Below are 17611 nucleotides of genomic sequence, written 5' to 3'. Positions count from 1 at the left end.
TTGAAGTCGCCCACTTCGACCAATCGCAATGAGTTTGAATATAAACAGTGAAAGCAATTTGGAATAACTACATATCATAAAATCATAAAATATGTTATTGCATATGAAAGTTCGAAATCACACAAGAACAAAATCTGTAAGTTGCCAAACATTGGCACCTCTTTTCCCCTCAGTGCTATACACCCTCCAAGCCATACAAGAACAAAATCTGTAAGTTGCCAAACATTGGCACCTCTTTTCCCCTTAGTGCTATACACCCTCCAAGCCATACAAGAACAAAATCTGTAAGTTGCCAAACATTGGCACCTCTTTTCCCCTTAGTGCTATACACCCTCCAAGCCATACAAGAACAAAATCTGTAAGTTGCCCCTCAGTGATATACACCCTCCAAGCCATACAAGAACAAAATCTGTAAGTTGCCAAACATTGGCCCCTTTTTTCCCCTCAGTGCTATACACCCTCCAAGCCACACAATAACAAAATCTGTAAGTTGCCAAACATTGGCACCTCTTTTCCCCTTAGTGCTATACACCCTCCAAGCCATACAAGAACAAAATCTGTAAGTTGCCCCTCAATGCTATACACCCTCCAAGCCATACAAGAACAAAATATGTAAGTTGCCCCTCAGTGCTTTACACCCTCCAAGCCATACATGAACAAAATCTGTAAGTTGCCCCTCAGTGCTTTACACCCTCCAAGCCATACAAGAACAAAATATGTAAGTTGCCCCTCAATGCTATATACCCTCCAAGCCATACAAGAACAAAATATGTAAGTTGCCCCTCAGTGCTTTACACCCTCCAAGCCATACATGAACAAAATCTGTAAGTTGCCCCTCAGTGCTTTACACCCTCCAAGCCATACATGAACAAAATCTGTAAGTTGCCCCTCAATGCTATATACCCTCCAAGCCATACAAGAACAAAATATGTAAGTTGCCCCTCAGTGCTTTACACCCTCCAAGCCATACATAAACAAAATCTGTAAGTTGCCAAACATTGACACCTCTTTACCCCTCACTAATGTACTCACTCACCTATGCACTCACTCACTCACTCACTCACTCACCTATGTTCTAACTCACTCACTCACCTATGTTCTAACTCACTCACTAACCTATATACTCACTCACTCACTCACTCACCTATGTACCCACCCACTCACTCACCTATGTACTCACCCACTCACTCACCTATGTACTCATCCACTCACTCACCTATGTACTCATCCACTCACTCACCTATGTACCCACTCACTAACCTATATACTCACCCATTCACCTATGTACTCACTCACTCACCTATGTACTCACCAACTCACTCACCTATGTACTCACTCACTAACCTTTATACTCACTCACTCATCTATATACTCACCCATTCACCTATGTACTCACTCACTCACCTATGTACTCACCAACTCACCCACCTATGTACTCACCCACTCACTCACCTATGTACTCACCCACTCACTCACCTATGTACCCACTCACTCACCTATGTACTCACTCACTCACTCACCTATGTACTCACCCACTCACTCACCTATGTACCCACTCACTCACCTATGTGCTCACTCACTCACCTATGTACTCACTCACTCACTTATGTACTCACTCACTCACTCACTCACCTATGTACTCATCCACTTACTCACCTATGTACCCACTCACTCACCTATGTACTCACTCACTCACTCACTCACTCACTCACCTTTGTACTCACTCACCCCTATGTACTCACTCACCTATGTACTCACTCACTGATGTACTCACTCACCTATGTACTCACTCACCTGTGTACTCACTCACCTGTGTACTCACTCACCTTTGTACTCACTCACCCCTATGTACTCACTCACCGATGTACTCACTCACCTTTGTACTCACTCACTTTTGTACTCACTCACTCACCTATGTACTCACTCACTCACTCACATATGTACTCACTCACTCACCTATGTTCTCACTCACTCACTCACTCACTCACCTTTGTACTCACTCACCCCTATGTACTCACCGATGTACTCACTCGCCTTTGTACTCACTCACTCACCTATGTACTCACTCACTCACTCACTCACTCACCTATGAACTCACTCACCTTTGTGCTCACTCACTTACCTATGTACTCACTCACCTATGTACTCACTAACTCACCAATGTTCTCACTCACTCATTCACTTTCATCTTTTCAGGTGCTCCTGGATTTCCTATATGGGCTTACATTGTCATTGGCATTGTAGTTGTACTGGGCCTTGTCGGCCTAGCGGTTGATTGCTTTTACTGCAAGCCAAAGGATAAGGGCCTCACTCACTTCGTGATGGCCAAACTGAATTCCAGGAATGCTGATGTAACAACTGAAGTGTATGTATAACCTCAGACTTTCAACAAACTTTGAAGCTTAATTGTCCTAAATTCCGTAGTTTTACACCTCCCTGACTTGTGGCACGCCTTGGATAAACTTATGAATCTGGATGACTGGTGTAAACATACAGACATGCACTTTTGGTGAGCAATAATGCAAAAGTCAACTCCACTTCAAACCAAAGTAATGATGATGATTTAAAATCAGCTTTCAACTTGTTAAAATTCTGCAGTGTATTTGACAAATTCTGCTGTAGAATACTAGCTCAAAGAAAAGTTCTGCATGAGTTCAGCACAGAATATGATTTTCTGCACAATAGTTACATTTCTGCACTGGATCGTATTTCTGCAGATTATTCCGCAAATCCAGAATACTGCAGGAATGGACATGTCTCCAATAAGACCATCATAGACCCATACCACAAAGTGATTTAAGCGCTGTGAAGAAGTGCAATGTTAAAGTCAACTTAAGATAATACAAGATAACTTTAACAGAAGCTGAAGAGCAGATGATGCCATGTGCATGTTAGAGTACTCCCTGTGGGGGATCCATGCTAGAACTGGCCCCCAGTAACCTATGCTTGTCATTATAGGAGCCTGCGTGGATCAGGTGGTCCAAATATGTAGATCGTGCTCATGATGTCGATCACTGGCTTGTCTAGTCCACACTTGATTTTATATATATAGAACACTGTCATATGACTGGAATATTGCTGAGTGAGGCATTGAACAACAAACATACTTGACAGAATGAGACCAGTTCCAAAAAGAATCGTAATATGGACTTGTGATTATCTTAGCGCTAAGATGTGGAATGGAGACCAGACAAGCATCTTCAGAACAGGTCTTCTTGGATGTTCGTGTTGTTCGTGCTAGCTACAACTGTTATAACTCCCATACTCATCTCAGCCTAATGTATGTCTTTGCGCTAAGATGGTATGTCAAATGAGGCCCTGTACCCATGCTTCTCCTGAGAGTTGACTCATGTGGATAGGATGATTACAATATGTGACCCAGCTGATTGTATGTCGATGTTCTACCATGGCGGGGATCATGTCACCCACTGATTTGCCAGTACAAATGGTGCCCCAGTTAGCTGTGTAGATTTGTGTCACTTGTGGGCAGGGTTGATTAGTAACCAATCGCTGTGATATAACTTGAACACTGCCGACTGTGGTATAAAGCCATGACCTCTCACAGTGGGGCCCCCGACCCATGAAGATCCGGGGAAGACTAGCTATTCAGCAACCGAGGCTTGTGATAAAAGGTGACTATGCTTGTTGTTAGAGGCGACTAACGGTTGGTTTGTTGTTTAATGACGTAATCAGCAATATTCCAGCTATATGACAGCGCTTAGCGGGATCAGGTGGTCAGGCTCACTGACTTGGTTGATGCATGTCATCGTATCCCAATTGCATGGATCGATGCTCTTGATGTAAATCATTGGATCGTCTGGTCCAGACTCAATTATTTACAGACCACTGGAATATTGCTGAGTGCTGCGTTAAACATCAAACAAACAAAAAAACAAACGCAGTGGGACCCAGGTGGCGCAGTCGTCTTAGGCATCGCAGTGCAGAGTTGCATCTCTTGGACACACAAGAAACCTGTGATTTTGGAATTCTTGATTCGATACCTCTGGATGTGATAGATAATCTGAGCACACCTCCTTAGGAGCTGAATGTGGCCTCAATTAAACCCTGACTGAACTTTGATCATCCAGTCAAAATAAAGGATGTATGAGTTCTTGATCCAATCAGATGTCGGCCTTCTAAAATGATTTAACTTAAATTTGTCCCCACCTTGACTCCTTGAAAGTACTCATTTTTGGGTGTAGATGATATTGTGTTCAGAAACGTCAGTGTGCATAAAATATCTACAACAATATTATGGCATTGCCTTTATTATTTCCATTGGGAACTGGTCATATGTTTTCGTTTTTGAGATACTGAGATCATATATGGTAATCTGAATGCTTCACTTGCCCTTACCAAGACTTAAGACTTGATTGTCTGATTAGAAATTGACGCGACGTGACCTCCTGCGGAAACCTAGCCAGACCTTACAGCTGGGACATTGCATTGCTCCATATTAGCTTTGGCAAAAGCCTATGAAACCTGACCAGCTTTCACAAGACTGAGAAATTCTTTCTGTTGATAATTTGAAGGCTTGAGAGATATGTTTCTCTTCATTCTGTTGACTTCTAGATTTATCAATGCTAACTCATTCCAGCACCAGCATGAATAAGAAGAAAGAGGAGATAAAGGAAGAGACAACAGAACGAACAGATAGGTGAGACACTCTGCAAGTATTGAGACACAGTCTGCTGCTATAGGTGAGACACTCTGCAAGTATTGTGACACCGTCTGCTGCTACAGGTGAGACACTCTGCAAGTATTCAGACACCGTCTGCTGCTATAGCTGAGACACTCTGCAAGTATTGTGACACCGTCTGCTGCTATAGGTGAGACACTCTGCAAGTATTGAGACACAGTCTGCTGCTACAGGTGAGACACTCTGCAAGTATTGTGACACCGTCTGCTGCTACAGGTGAGACACTCTGCAAGTATTGTGACACCGTCTGCTGCTACAGGTGAGACACTCTGCAAGTATTGAGACACCGTCTGCTGCTACAGGTGAGACACTCTGCAAGTATTGAGACACCGTCTGCTGCTACAGGTGAGACACTCTGCAAGTATTGAGACACCGTCTGCTGCTATAGGTGAGACACTCTGCAAGTATTGTGACACAGTCTGCTGCTATAGGTGAGACACTCTGCAAGTATTGTGACACCGTCTGCTGCTATGGGTGAGACACTCTGCAAGTATTGAGACACAGTCTGCTGCTACAGGTGAGACACTCTGCAAGTATTGTGACACCGTCTGCTGCTATAGGTGAGACACTCTGCAAGTATTGTGACACCGTCTGCTGCTACAGGTGAGACACTCTGCAAGTATTGTGACACCGTCTGCTGCTACAGGTGAGACACTCTGCAAGTATTGTGACACCGTCTGCTGCTATAGGTGAGACACTCTGCAAGTATTGTGACACCGTCTGCTGCTACAGGTGAGACACTCTGCAAGTATTGTGACACCGTCTGCTGCTATAGGTGAGACACTCTGCAAGTATTGTGACACCGTCTGCTGCTATAGGTGAGACACTCTGCAAGTATTGTGACACCGTCTGCTGCTATAGGTGAGACACTCTGCAAGTATTGAGACACAGTCTGCTGCTATAGGTGAGACACACTGCAAGTATTGTCACACCCTCTGCTGCTACAGGTGAGACACTCTGCAAGTATTGTGACACCGTCTGCTGCTATAGGTGAGACACTCTGCAAGTATTGTGACACCGTCTGCTGCTATAGGTGAGACACTCTGCAAGTATTGAGACACAGTCTGCTGCTATAGGTGAGACACACTGCAAGTATTGTCACACCCTCTGCTGCTATAGGTGAGACACTCTGCAAGTATTGAGACACAGTCTGCTGCTATAGGTGAGACACACTGCAAGTATTGTCACACCCTCTGCTGCTATAGGTGAGACACTCTGCAAGTATTGTGAAACCGTCTGCTGCTATAGGTGGGACACTCTGCAAGTATTGAGACACAGTCTGCTGCTATAGGTGAGACACACTGCAAGTATTGTCACACCCTCTGCTGCTATAGGTGAGACACTCTGCAAGTATTGAGACACTGTCTGCTGCTATAGGTGAGACACTCTGCAAGTATTGAGACACAGTCTGCTGCTATAGGTGAGACACACTGGAAGCATTGAGACACAGTCTGCTGCTATAGGTGAGGCACGCTTGAAGCATTGAGACACAGTCTGCTGCTATAGGTGAGACACTCTGCAAGTATTGAGACACAGTCTGCTGCTATAGGTGAGACAGGCTGGAAGCATTGAGACACAGTCTGCTGCTATAGGTGAGACACGCTTGAAGCATTGAGACACCGTCTGCTGCTATAGGTGAGACACACTGGAAGCATTGAGACACAGTCTGCTGCTATAGGTGAGACACACTGCAAGTATTGAGTCACAGTCTGCTGCTATAGGTGAGACACACAGGAAGCATTGAGACACAGTCTGCTGCTATAGGTGAGACACTCTGCAAGTATTGAGACACTGTCTGCTGCTATAGGTGAGACACTCTGCAAGTATTGAGACACAGTCTGCTGCTATAGGTGAGACACTCTGCAAATATTGAGACACAGTCTGCTGCTATAGGTGAGACACACTGGAAGCATTGAGACACAGTCTGCTGCTATAGGTGAGACACTCTGCAAGTATTGAGACATGCTACCAGTATAGAGACACAGTCCGCTGCTATAGGTGAGACACTCTGCAAGTATTGAGACACAGTCTGCTGCTATAGGTGAGACACTCTTCAAGTATTGAGACACAGTCTGCTGCTATAGGTGAGACACTCTGCAAGTATTGAGACACAGTCTGCTGCTATAGGTGAGACACTCTGCAAGTATTGAGACACAGTCTGCTGCTATAGGTGAGACACACAGGAAGCATTGAGACACAGTCTGCTGCTATAGATGAGACACTCTGCAAGTATTGAGACACCGTCTGCTGCTATAGGTGAGACACTCTGCAAGTATTGAGACACCGTCTGCTGCTATAGGTGAGACACGATGGAAGCATTGAGACACAGTCTGCTGCTATAGGTGAGACACTCTGCAAGTATTGTGACACAGTCTGATGCTATAGGTGAGACACTCTGCAAGTATTGTGACACAGTCTGCTGCTATAGGTGAGACACGCTGCAAGTATTGAGACACAGTCTGATGCTATAGATGAGACACGATGGAAGCATTGAGACACAGTCTGCTGCTATAGGTGAGACACGCTGAAAGTATTGAGACACAGTCTGATGCTATAGGTGAGACACTCTGCAAGTATTGAGACATGCTACCTGTATAGAGACACAGTCAGCTTGTGTAGGTGAGACATGCTACCTGTATTGTGAAACAGTCTGCTTGTGTAGGTGAGACATGCTACCTGTATTGTGAAACAGTCTGCTTGTGTAGGTGAGACATGCTACCTGTATTGTGAAACAGTCTGCTTGTGTAGTTGAGACATGCTACCTGTATAGAGACACAGTCTGCTTGTGTAGTTGAGACATGCTACCTGTATAGAGACACAGTCTGCTTGTGTAGTTGACACATGCTACCTGTATAGAGACACAGTCTGCTTGTGTAGTTGAGACATGCTACCTGTATAGAGACACAGTCTGCTTGTGTAGGTGAGACATGCTACCTGTATAGAGACACAGTCTGCTTGTGTAGTTGAGACATGCTCCCTGTATTGAGACACAGTCCGCTGGTTTAGGTGAGACATGCTCCCTGTATTGAGACACAGTCTGCTTGTGTAGGTGAGACATGCTACCTGTATTGAGGCACAGTCTGCTTGTGTAGGTGAGACATGCCACCTGTATTGTGAAACAGTCTGCTTGTGTAGGTGAGACATGCTACCTGTATAGAGACACAGTCTGCTTGTGTAGGTGAGACATGCTACCTGTATAGAGACACAGTCTGCTTGTGTAGTTGAGACATGCTACCTGTATTGAGACAGAGTCTGCTTGTGTAGGTGAGACATGCTACCTGTATTGAGACACAGTCTGCTTGTGTAGTTGAGACATGCTACCTGTATTGTGAAACAGTCTGATTGTGTAGGTGAGACATGCTACCTGTATAGAGACACAGTCTGCTTGTGTAGTTGAGACATGCTACCTGTATTTAGAGACACAGTCTGCTTGTGTAGTTGAGACATGCTACCTGTATAGAGACACAGTCTGCTTGTGTAGTTGAGACATGCTACCTGTATTTAGAGACACAGTCTGCTTGTGTAGTTGAGACATGCTACCTGTATAGAGACACAGTCTGCTGGTGTAGGTGAGACATGCTACCTGTATAGAGACACAGTCTGCTTGTGTAGTTGAGACATGCTACCTGTATTGAGACACAGTCCGCTGGTGTAGGTGAGACATGCTCCCTGTATTGAGACGCAGTCTGCTTGTGTAGGTGAGACATGCTACCTGTATTGAGACACAGTCTGCTTGTGTAGTTGAGACATGCTACCTGTATTGAGACACAGTCTGCTGGTGTAGGTGAGACATTCTACCTGTATTGAGACACAGTCCGCTGGTGTAGGTGAGACATGCAACCTGTATTGAGACACAGTCTGCTTGTGTAGTTGAGACATGCTACCTGTATTGAGACACAGTCTGCTTGTGTAGGTGAGACATGCTACCTGTATTGAGACACAGTCTGCTTGTGTAGGTGAGACATGCTACCTGTATAGAGACACAGTCTGCTGGTGTAGGTGAGACATGCTACCTGTATTGAGACACAGTCTGCTGGTGTAGGTGAGACATGCTACCTGTATTGAGACACAGTCCGCTGGTGTAGGTGAGACATGCTACCTGTATTGAGACAGAGTCTGCTTGTGTAGGTGAGACATGCTACCTGTATTGAGACACAGTCTGCTTGTGTAGGTGAGACATGCTACCTGTATTGAGACACAGTCTGCTTGTGTAGGTGAGACATGCTACCTGTATAGAGACACAGTCTGCTTGTGTAGTTGAGACATGCTCCCTGTATTGAGACACAGTCCGCTGGTTTAGGTGAGACATGCTCCCTGTATTGAGACACAGTCTGCTTGTGTAGGTGAGACATGCTACCTGTATTGAGACACAGTCTGCTTGTGTAGGTGAGACATGCTACCTGTATTGTGAAACAGTCTGCTTGTGTAGGTGAGACATGCTACCTGTATAGAGACACAGTCTGCTTGTGTAGGTGAGACATGCTACCTGTATAGAGACACAGTCTGCTTGTGTAGTTGAGACATGCTACCTGTATTGAGACAGAGTCTGCTTGTGTAGGTGAGACATGCTACCTGTATTGAGACACAGTCTGCTTGTGTAGGTGAGACATGCTACCTGTATTGTGAAACAGTCTGATTGTGTAGGTGAGACATGCTACCTGTATAGAGACACAGTCTGCTTGTGTAGTTGAGACATGCTACCTGTATTTAGAGACACAGTCTGCTTGTGTAGTTGAGACATGCTACCTGTATAGAGACACAGTCTGCTTGTGTAGTTGAGACATGCTACCTGTATTTAGAGACACAGTCTGCTTGTGTAGTTGAGACATGCTACCTGTATAGAGACACAGTCTGCTGGTGTAGGTGAGACATGCTACCTGTATAGAGACACAGTCTGCTTGTGTAGTTGAGACATGCTACCTGTATTGAGACACAGTCCGCTGGTGTAGGTGAGACATGCTCCCTGTATTGAGACGCAGTCTGCTTGTGTAGGTGAGACATGCTACCTGTATTGAGACACAGTCTGCTTGTGTAGTTGAGACATGCTACCTGTATTGAGACACAGTCTGCTGGTGTAGGTGAGACATTCTACCTGTATTGAGACACAGTCCGCTGGTGTAGGTGAGACATGCAACCTGTATTGAGACACAGTCTGCTTGTGTAGTTGAGACATGCTACCTGTATTGAGACACAGTCTGCTTGTGTAGGTGAGACATGCTACCTGTATTGAGACACAGTCTGCTTGTGTAGGTGAGACATGCTACCTGTATAGAGACACAGTCTGCTGGTGTAGGTGAGACATGCTACCTGTATTGAGACACAGTCTGCTTGTTTAGGTGAGACATGCTCCCTGTATTGAGACACAGTCTGCTTGTGTAGGTGAGACATACCTACCTGTATTGAGACACAGTCCGCTGGTGTAGGTGAGACATGGTACCTGTATAGAGACACAGTCTGCTTGTGTAGGTGAGACATGCTACCTGTATTGAGACACAGTCTGCTTGTGTAGGTGAGACATGCTACCTGTATAGAGACACTGTCTGCTTGTGTAGTTGAGACATGCTACCTGTATTGAGACACAGTCTGCTGGTTTAGGTGAGACATGCTTCCTGTATTGAGACACAGTCTGCTTGTGTAGGTGAGACATGCTACCTGTATTGAGACACAGTCTGCTGGTTTAGGTGAGACATGCTCCCTGTATTGAGACACAGTCTGCTTGTGTAGGTGAGACATACCTACCTGTATTGAGACACAGTCTGCTGGTGTAGGTGAGACATGCTACCTGTATAGAGACACAGTCTGCTGGTGTAGGTGAGACATGCTACCAGTATAGAGACACAGTCTGCTTGTGTAGGTGAGACATGCTACCTGTATTGAGACACAGTCTGCTTGTTTAGGTGAGACATGCTCCCTGTATTGAGACACAGTCTGCTTGTGTAGGTGAGACATACCTACCTGTATTGAGACACAGTCCGCTGGTGTAGGTGAGACATGGTACCTGTATAGAGACACAGTCTGCTTGTGTAGGTGAGACATGCTACCTGTATTGAGACACAGTCTGCTTGTGTAGTTGAGACATGCTACCTGTATTGAGACACAGTCTGCTGGTGTAGGTGAGACATTCTACCTGTATTGAGACACAGTCCGCTGGTGTAGGTGAGACATGCAACCTGTATTGAGACACAGTCTGCTTGTGTAGTTGAGACATGCTACCTGTATTGAGACACAGTCTGCTTGTGTAGGTGAGACATGCTACCTGTATTGAGACACAGTCTGCTTGTGTAGGTGAGACATGCTACCTGTATAGAGACACAGTCTGCTGGTGTAGGTGAGACATGCTACCTGTATTGAGACACAGTCTGCTGGTGTAGGTGAGACATGCTACCTGTATTGAGACACAGTCCGCTGGTGTAGGTGAGACATGCTACCTGTATTGAGACAGAGTCTGCTTGTGTAGGTGAGACATGCTACCTGTATTGAGACACAGTCTGCTTGTGTAGGTGAGACATGCTACCTGTATTGAGACACAGTCTGCTTGTGTAGGTGAGACATGCTACCTGTATAGAGACACAGTCTGCTTGTGTAGTTGAGACATGCTACCTGTATTGAGACACAGTCTGCTGGTTTAGGTGAGACATGCTCCCTGTATTGAGACACAGTCTGCTTGTGTAGGTGAGACATGCTACCTGTATTGAGACACAGTCTGCTGGTTTAGGTGAGACATGCTCCCTGTATTGAGACACAGTCTGCTTGTGTAGGTGAGACATACCTACCTGTATTGAGACACAGTCTGCTGGTGTAGGTGAGACATGCTACCTGTATAGAGACACAGTCTGCTGGTGTAGGTGAGACATGCTACCAGTATAGAGACACAGTCTGCTTGTGTAGGTGAGACATGCTACCTGTATTGAGACACAGTCTGCTTGTTTAGGTGAGACATGCTCCCTGTATTGAGACACAGTCTGCTTGTGTAGGTGAGACATACCTACCTGTATTGAGACACAGTCCGCTGGTGTAGGTGAGACATGGTACCTGTATAGAGACACAGTCTGCTGGTGTAGGTGAGACATGCTCCCTTTATTGAGACACAGTCTGCTTGTGTAGGTGAGACATGCTACCTGTATAGAGACATAGTCTGCTTGTGTAGGTGAGACATGCTACCTGTATTGAGAAACAGTCTGCTTGTGTAGGTGAGACATGCTACCTGTATTGAGAGACACAGTCCGCTGGTGTAGGTGAAACAGAAGTCCCATGCTCCTTGTACATTTAATGAACCTGATGAACTTTACCTGAAAAGAATGTCTGAGGCTCCACAAGTCGCTGTGCATGTTGCGTCCCATGGCTTGTGGACTCCAGCCCAGATTGTCCCTGCTTCTGCCTCTAGGTTAGAGGCTTCCCTCCCACTACCAAGGACGTGGAATGAACACTCACTAACAAGCCCTTTGGTAGTGGATGTTACATCCCATTGTGACAATTATGTACCCTTTGAAGACATAAGGAAAAATGACTATCCATCAGTTGCAGCAGCAGTTGGCCTCAAGATGAACATTACTGACTGTCATGTTTTCTTTCAGTCCTGAGAAGAAGCCCTTGCTTGATGAGATGACAACTAATGCCAAGTGAGTGTACTCATATCACATAGAGCAGGTACTTCCTCTATATAGGAGACATCGGGGAAGCTGCAATGTAGATGACAAATATTGTGTCACAATATTAATGCAATAACCTGTCACTATGATACTCAGGAATAACCTAAGTATGATATGTTCTCTTCGTGTATTAGTATATATCATGATAAGTCACAGGTGCAGGGGTGGCCTAGCCGTCAGAGTACTGCGGCTAGTTGTGTAGATTTGTGTCACTTGTGGGCAGGGGTGGCCAAGCCGTCAGAGTACTGCGGCTAGTTGTGTAGATTTGTGTCACTTGTGGGCAGGGGTGGCCAAGCCGTCAGAGTACTGCGGCTAGTTGTGTAGATTTGTGTCACTTGTAGGCAGGGGTGGCCTAGCCGTCAGAAGTACTGCAGCTAGTTGTGTAGATTTGCGTCACTTGTAGGCAGGGGTGGCCTAGCCGTCAGAGGTACTGCAGCTAGTTGTGTAGATTTGCGTCACTTGTAGGCAGGGGTGGCCAAGCCGTCAGAGTACTGCGGCTAGTCGTGTAGATTTGTGTCACTTGTAGGCAGGGGTGGCCTAGCCGTCAGAGTACTGCGGCTAGTTGTGTAGATTTGTGTCACTTGTAGGCAGGGGTGGCATAGCCGTCAGAGGTACTGCAGCTAGTTGTGTAGATTTGTGTCACTTGTAGGCAGGGGTGGCATAGCCGTCAGAGGTACTGCAGCTAGTTGTGTAGATTTGTGTCACTTGTGGGCAGGGGTGGCCAAGCCATCAGAGGTACTGCAGTTAGCGGTGTAGATTTGTGTCACTTGTAGGCAGGGGTGGCATAGCCGTCAGAGGAACAGCAGCTAGTTGTGTAGATTTGTGTCACTTGTAGGCAGGGGTGGCATAGCCGTCAGAGGTACTGCAGCTAGTTGTGTAGATTTGTGTCACTTGTGGGCAGGGGTGGCCAAGCCATCAGAGGTACTGCAGTTAGCGATGTAGATTTGTGTCACTTGTAGGCAGGGGTGGCATAGCCGTCAGAGGTACTGCAGCTAGTTGTGTAGATTTGTGTCACTTGTAGGCAGGGGTGGCCTAGCCGTCAGAGTACTGCGGCTAGTTGTGTAGATTTGTGTCACTTGTGGGCAGGGGTGGCATAGCCGTCAGAGGTACTGCAGCTAGTTGTGTAGATTTGTGTCACTTGTAGGCAGGGGTGGCCAAGCCGTCAGAAGTACTGCAGCTAGTTGTCTAGATTTGTGTCACTTGTGGGCAGGGGTGGCCAAGCCGTCAGAAGTACTGCAGTTAGCGGTGTAGATTTGTGTCACTTTTGGGCAGGGGTGGCCAAGCCATCACAGGGGCTGCAGTTACCGGTGTAGATTTGTGTCACTTGTGGGCAGGGGTGGCCAAGCCGTCAGAGGTACTGCAGCTAGTTGTGTAGATTTGCGTCACTTGTAGGCAGGGGTGGCCAAGCCGTCAGAGTACTGCGGCTAGTTGTGTAGATTTGTGTCACTTGTAGGCAGGGGTGGCCTAGCCGTCAGAGTACTGCAGCTAGTTGTGTAGATTTGTGTCACTTGTAGGCAGGTGTGGCCTAGCCGTCAAAGTACTGCGGCTAGTTGTGTAGATTTGTGTCACTTGTAGGCAGGGGTGGCCTAGCCGTCAGAGTACTGCGGCTAGTTGTGTAGATTTGTGTCACTTGTGGGCAGGGGTGGCCTATCCGTCAGAAGTACTGCAGCTAGTTGTGTAGATTTGTGTCACTTGAAGGCAGGGGTGGCATAGCCGTCAGAGGTACTGCAGCTAGTTGTGTAGATTTGTGTCACTTGTGGGCAGGGGTGGCCAAGCCATCAGAGGTACTGCAGTTAGCGGTGTAGATTTGTGTCACTTGTAGGCAGGGGTGGCATAGCCGTCAAAGGTACTGCAGCTAGTTGTGTAGATTTGTGTCACTTGTAGGCAGGGGTGGCCAAGCCGTCAGAAGTACTGCAGCTAGTTGTGTAGATTTGTGTCACTTGTGGGCAGGGGTGGCCAAGCCGTCAGAAGTACTGCAGTTAGCGGTGTAGATTTGTGTCACTTGTGGGCAGGGGTGGCCAAGCCGTCAGAAGTACTGCAGCTAGTTGTGTAGATTTGCGTCACTTGTAGGCAGGGGTGGCCAAGCCATCAGAGGTACTGCAGTTAGCGGTGTAGATTTGTGTCACTTGTAGGCAGGGGTGGCCAAGCCGTCACAGGTACTGCAGTTAGCGGTGTAGATTTGTGTCACTTGTAGGCAGGGGTGGCCAAGCTGTCAGAGGTACTGCAGCTAGTTGTGTAGATTTGTGTCACTTGTGGGCAGGGGTGGCCAAGCCGTCAGAGGTACTGCAGCTAGTTGTGTAGATTTGTGTCACTTGTAGGCAGGGGTGGCATAGCCGTCAGAAGTACTGCAGTTAGCGGTGTAGATTTGTGTCACTTGTAGGCAGGGGTGGCCAAGCCATCACAGGGGCTGCAGTTAGCGGTGTAGATTTGTGTCACTTGTGGGCAGGGGTGGCCAAGCCGTCAGAAGTACTGCAGCTAGTTGTGTAGATTTGCGTCACTTGTAGGCAGGGGTGGCCAAGCCATCAGAGGTACTGCAGTTAGCGGTGTAGATTTGTGTCACTTGTAGGCAGGGGTGGCCAAGCTGTCGGAGGTACTGCAGCTAGTTGTGTAGATTTGTGTCACTTGTGGGCAGGGGTGGCCAAGCCGTCAGAAGTACTGCAGCTAGTTGTGTAGATTTGTGTCACTTGTAGGCAGGGGTGGCATAGCCGTCAGAGGTACTGCAGCTAGTTGTGTAGATTTGTGTCACTTGTGGGCAGGGGTGGCCAAGCCATCAGAGGTACTGCAGTTAGCGGTGTAGATTTGTGTCACTTGTAGGCAGGGGTGGCATAGCCGTCAGAGGTACTGCAGCTAGTTGTGTAGATTTGTGTCACTTGTAGGCAGGGGTGGCCAAGCCGTCAGAGGTACTGCAGTTAGCGGTGTAGATTTGTGTCACTTGTGGGCAGGGGTGGCCAAGCCATCACAGGGGCTGCAGTTAGCGGTGTAGATTTGTGTCACTTGTGGGCAGGGGTGGCCAAGCCGTCAGAAGTACTGCAGCTAGTTGTGTAGATTTGTGTCACTTGTTGCCAGGGGTGGCATAGCCGTCACAGGGGCTGCAGCTAGTTGTGTAGATTTGTGTCACTTGTAGGCAGGGATGGCCAAGCCATCAGAGGTACTGCAGTTAGCGGTGTAGATTTGTGTCACTTGTAGGAAGGGTGGCATAGCCGTCAGAAGTACTGCAGCTAGTTGTGTAGATTTGTGTCACTTGTAGGCAGGGGTGGCATAGCCGTCACAGGGGCTGCAGCTAGTTGTGTAGATTTGTGTCAATTGTGGGCAGGGGTGGCCAAGCCATCAGAGGTACTGCAGTTAGCGGTGTAGATTTGTGTCGCTTGGGGCAGGGGTGGCATAGCCGTCACAGGGGCTGCAGTTAGCGGTGTAGATTTGTGTCACTTGTGGGCAGGGGTGGCCAAGCCGTCAGAAGTACTGCAGCTAGTTGTGTAGATTTGTGTCACTTGTGGGCAGGGGTGGCCAAGCCGTCAGAAGTACTGCAGCTAGTTGTGTAGATTTGTGTCACTTGTTGGCAGGGGTGGCCAAGCCATCAGAGGTACTGCAGTTAGCGGTGTAGATTTGTGTCACTTGTAGGCAGGGGTGGCCAAGCCGTCAGAAGTACTGCAGCTAGTTGTGTAGATTTGTGTCACTTGTAGGCAGGGGTGGCATAGCCGTCAGAGGTACTGCAGCTAGTTGTGTAGATTTGTGTCACTTGTAGGCAGGGGTGGCATAGCCGTCACAGGGGCTGCAGCTAGTTGTGTAGATTTGTGTCAATTGTGGGCAGGGGTGGCCAAGCTATCAGAGGTACTGCAGTTAGCGGTGTAGATTTGTGTCACTTGTAGGCAGGGGTGGCCAAGCCGTCAGAGGTACTGCAGCTAGTTGTGTAGATTTGTGTCACTTGTAGGCAGGGGTGGCTCAAAAGCTTGTCAGATACAACTATTCACTCGTTTCATAATGTCACTAGACATGATTATTTATTAATTCAGTTGTATTTTGATTGTACAGTAAAACTAGATATTTAATTTGAAAGTGTCTAAAAGTCCTTCAGACACTGGGAACCTATTTTTCACCATGCCATTACCATTTTACCTGTGCCATTGGCCCCTTAACACAAGCAATTGTTTATGCCTGCCTTGTATTTTTGATGGCTAGACAACAAATGCACCAAAAGAAATAAGTGCTTGTCTTAAATTATTGCCTGGTCTGATTTAAAGTAGAATGGAAATGCTTACCTAAGAATCCCTTTCAAAACTTCAGATGCTAGACAAACACCCCTGATAAATAAAGCACCTGCCCCAGGGATCTAAAGACTTTCCCAGACAAAAGACTCTCAGCACTGATTCAGGGGTTTCTGCCATCTGGATTTACAGGAATATAGGTCCCCAGCAACCTAGGTTTGTCGCAAGAGTCGACTTAATAGATCGGGTTGTCAGGCGTGTCATATCCCACTTGCGTGGGTCGATCCATGCTGATGATGTCAGTCACTGGATTGTCTGGTCCAGACTATTTACAGGCTGTCATCATATGCTGAAATATTGCTGAAACATTGCTGAAATATTGCTGAGTGCGACATTAAACAACAAACTAGTCAGGGATTTACCTTATTATTTTTTTAGATAAGCTCATTGTGAGAAATGATTTGATAAAGCTGACTTCACTGTTTTGTAGTTCCCATGTGACTGTTGAGAATGAAACAGACATGAAAAAGGAGCTGGAACCTGAAGACAAAGAAGGCGCCATCAAACCCCAAGTCAAAGGGCCTGCCACCACTGGGGTCAAACCCCAAGACAAAGGGCCTGCCATTCTTGAGGTCAAACCTCAAGATGAAGGTGCTGCCAGTACTGGGGTCAAACCTCAAGATGAAGGTGCTGCCATTACTGGAGTCAAACCTCAAGACGAAGGTGCTGCCATCCTTGATGTCAAGTCCGAAAACAAAGAGGCTCCGTAGTTACTAGGACAAGATAAATAATCTTGCTGGTAAATATTCATCTACCGTGACTTCATGGAATAGGGGTTCGGATTTAGGAATCCAACTGAGGATAGATAAACTTGTTTGTAAATATTCATTAACTTTGACCTAGGAAAGAGTGGTTTGATTTTATGAAACCAAATTAGGATTTGGTTAATTAATATATTTTTGCGGGTAACTGATTACATATGACTTTTTATTATTGACGTGTTTTTGACAATAATTCTTCTGGACCTAATTCTTGGAGGAAAATCCATGTCAACTTTTGAA

General features: G+C 46.6%; 1 protein-coding gene across 1 annotated transcript in view; it reads left to right on the top strand.

Moving 5' to 3' along the window:
- Positions 1-17611, top strand: part of LOC124112992 — a 42791-nt gene that overhangs the window by 13468 nt on the left and 11712 nt on the right. Inside the window, exons 6-9 of the mRNA XM_048398271.1 lie at positions 2197-2365; positions 4598-4657; positions 12274-12318; positions 17041-17349. Coding sequence (XP_048254228.1) covers positions 2197-2365; positions 4598-4657; positions 12274-12318; positions 17041-17320 — 554 coding nt within the window. The 3' untranslated portion in view covers positions 17321-17349. The remainder of the gene's footprint in view (positions 1-2196; positions 2366-4597; positions 4658-12273; positions 12319-17040; positions 17350-17611) is intronic.

Source organism: Haliotis rufescens, unplaced genomic scaffold (genome assembly GCF_023055435.1).
Source record: "Haliotis rufescens isolate VD_foot unplaced genomic scaffold, xgHalRufe1.0.p SCAF_18, whole genome shotgun sequence".
In the NCBI taxonomy this organism is placed as follows: Eukaryota; Metazoa; Mollusca; class Gastropoda; order Lepetellida; family Haliotidae; genus Haliotis; species Haliotis rufescens.
This window is presented reverse-complemented; position numbering and strand designations above follow the sequence as displayed.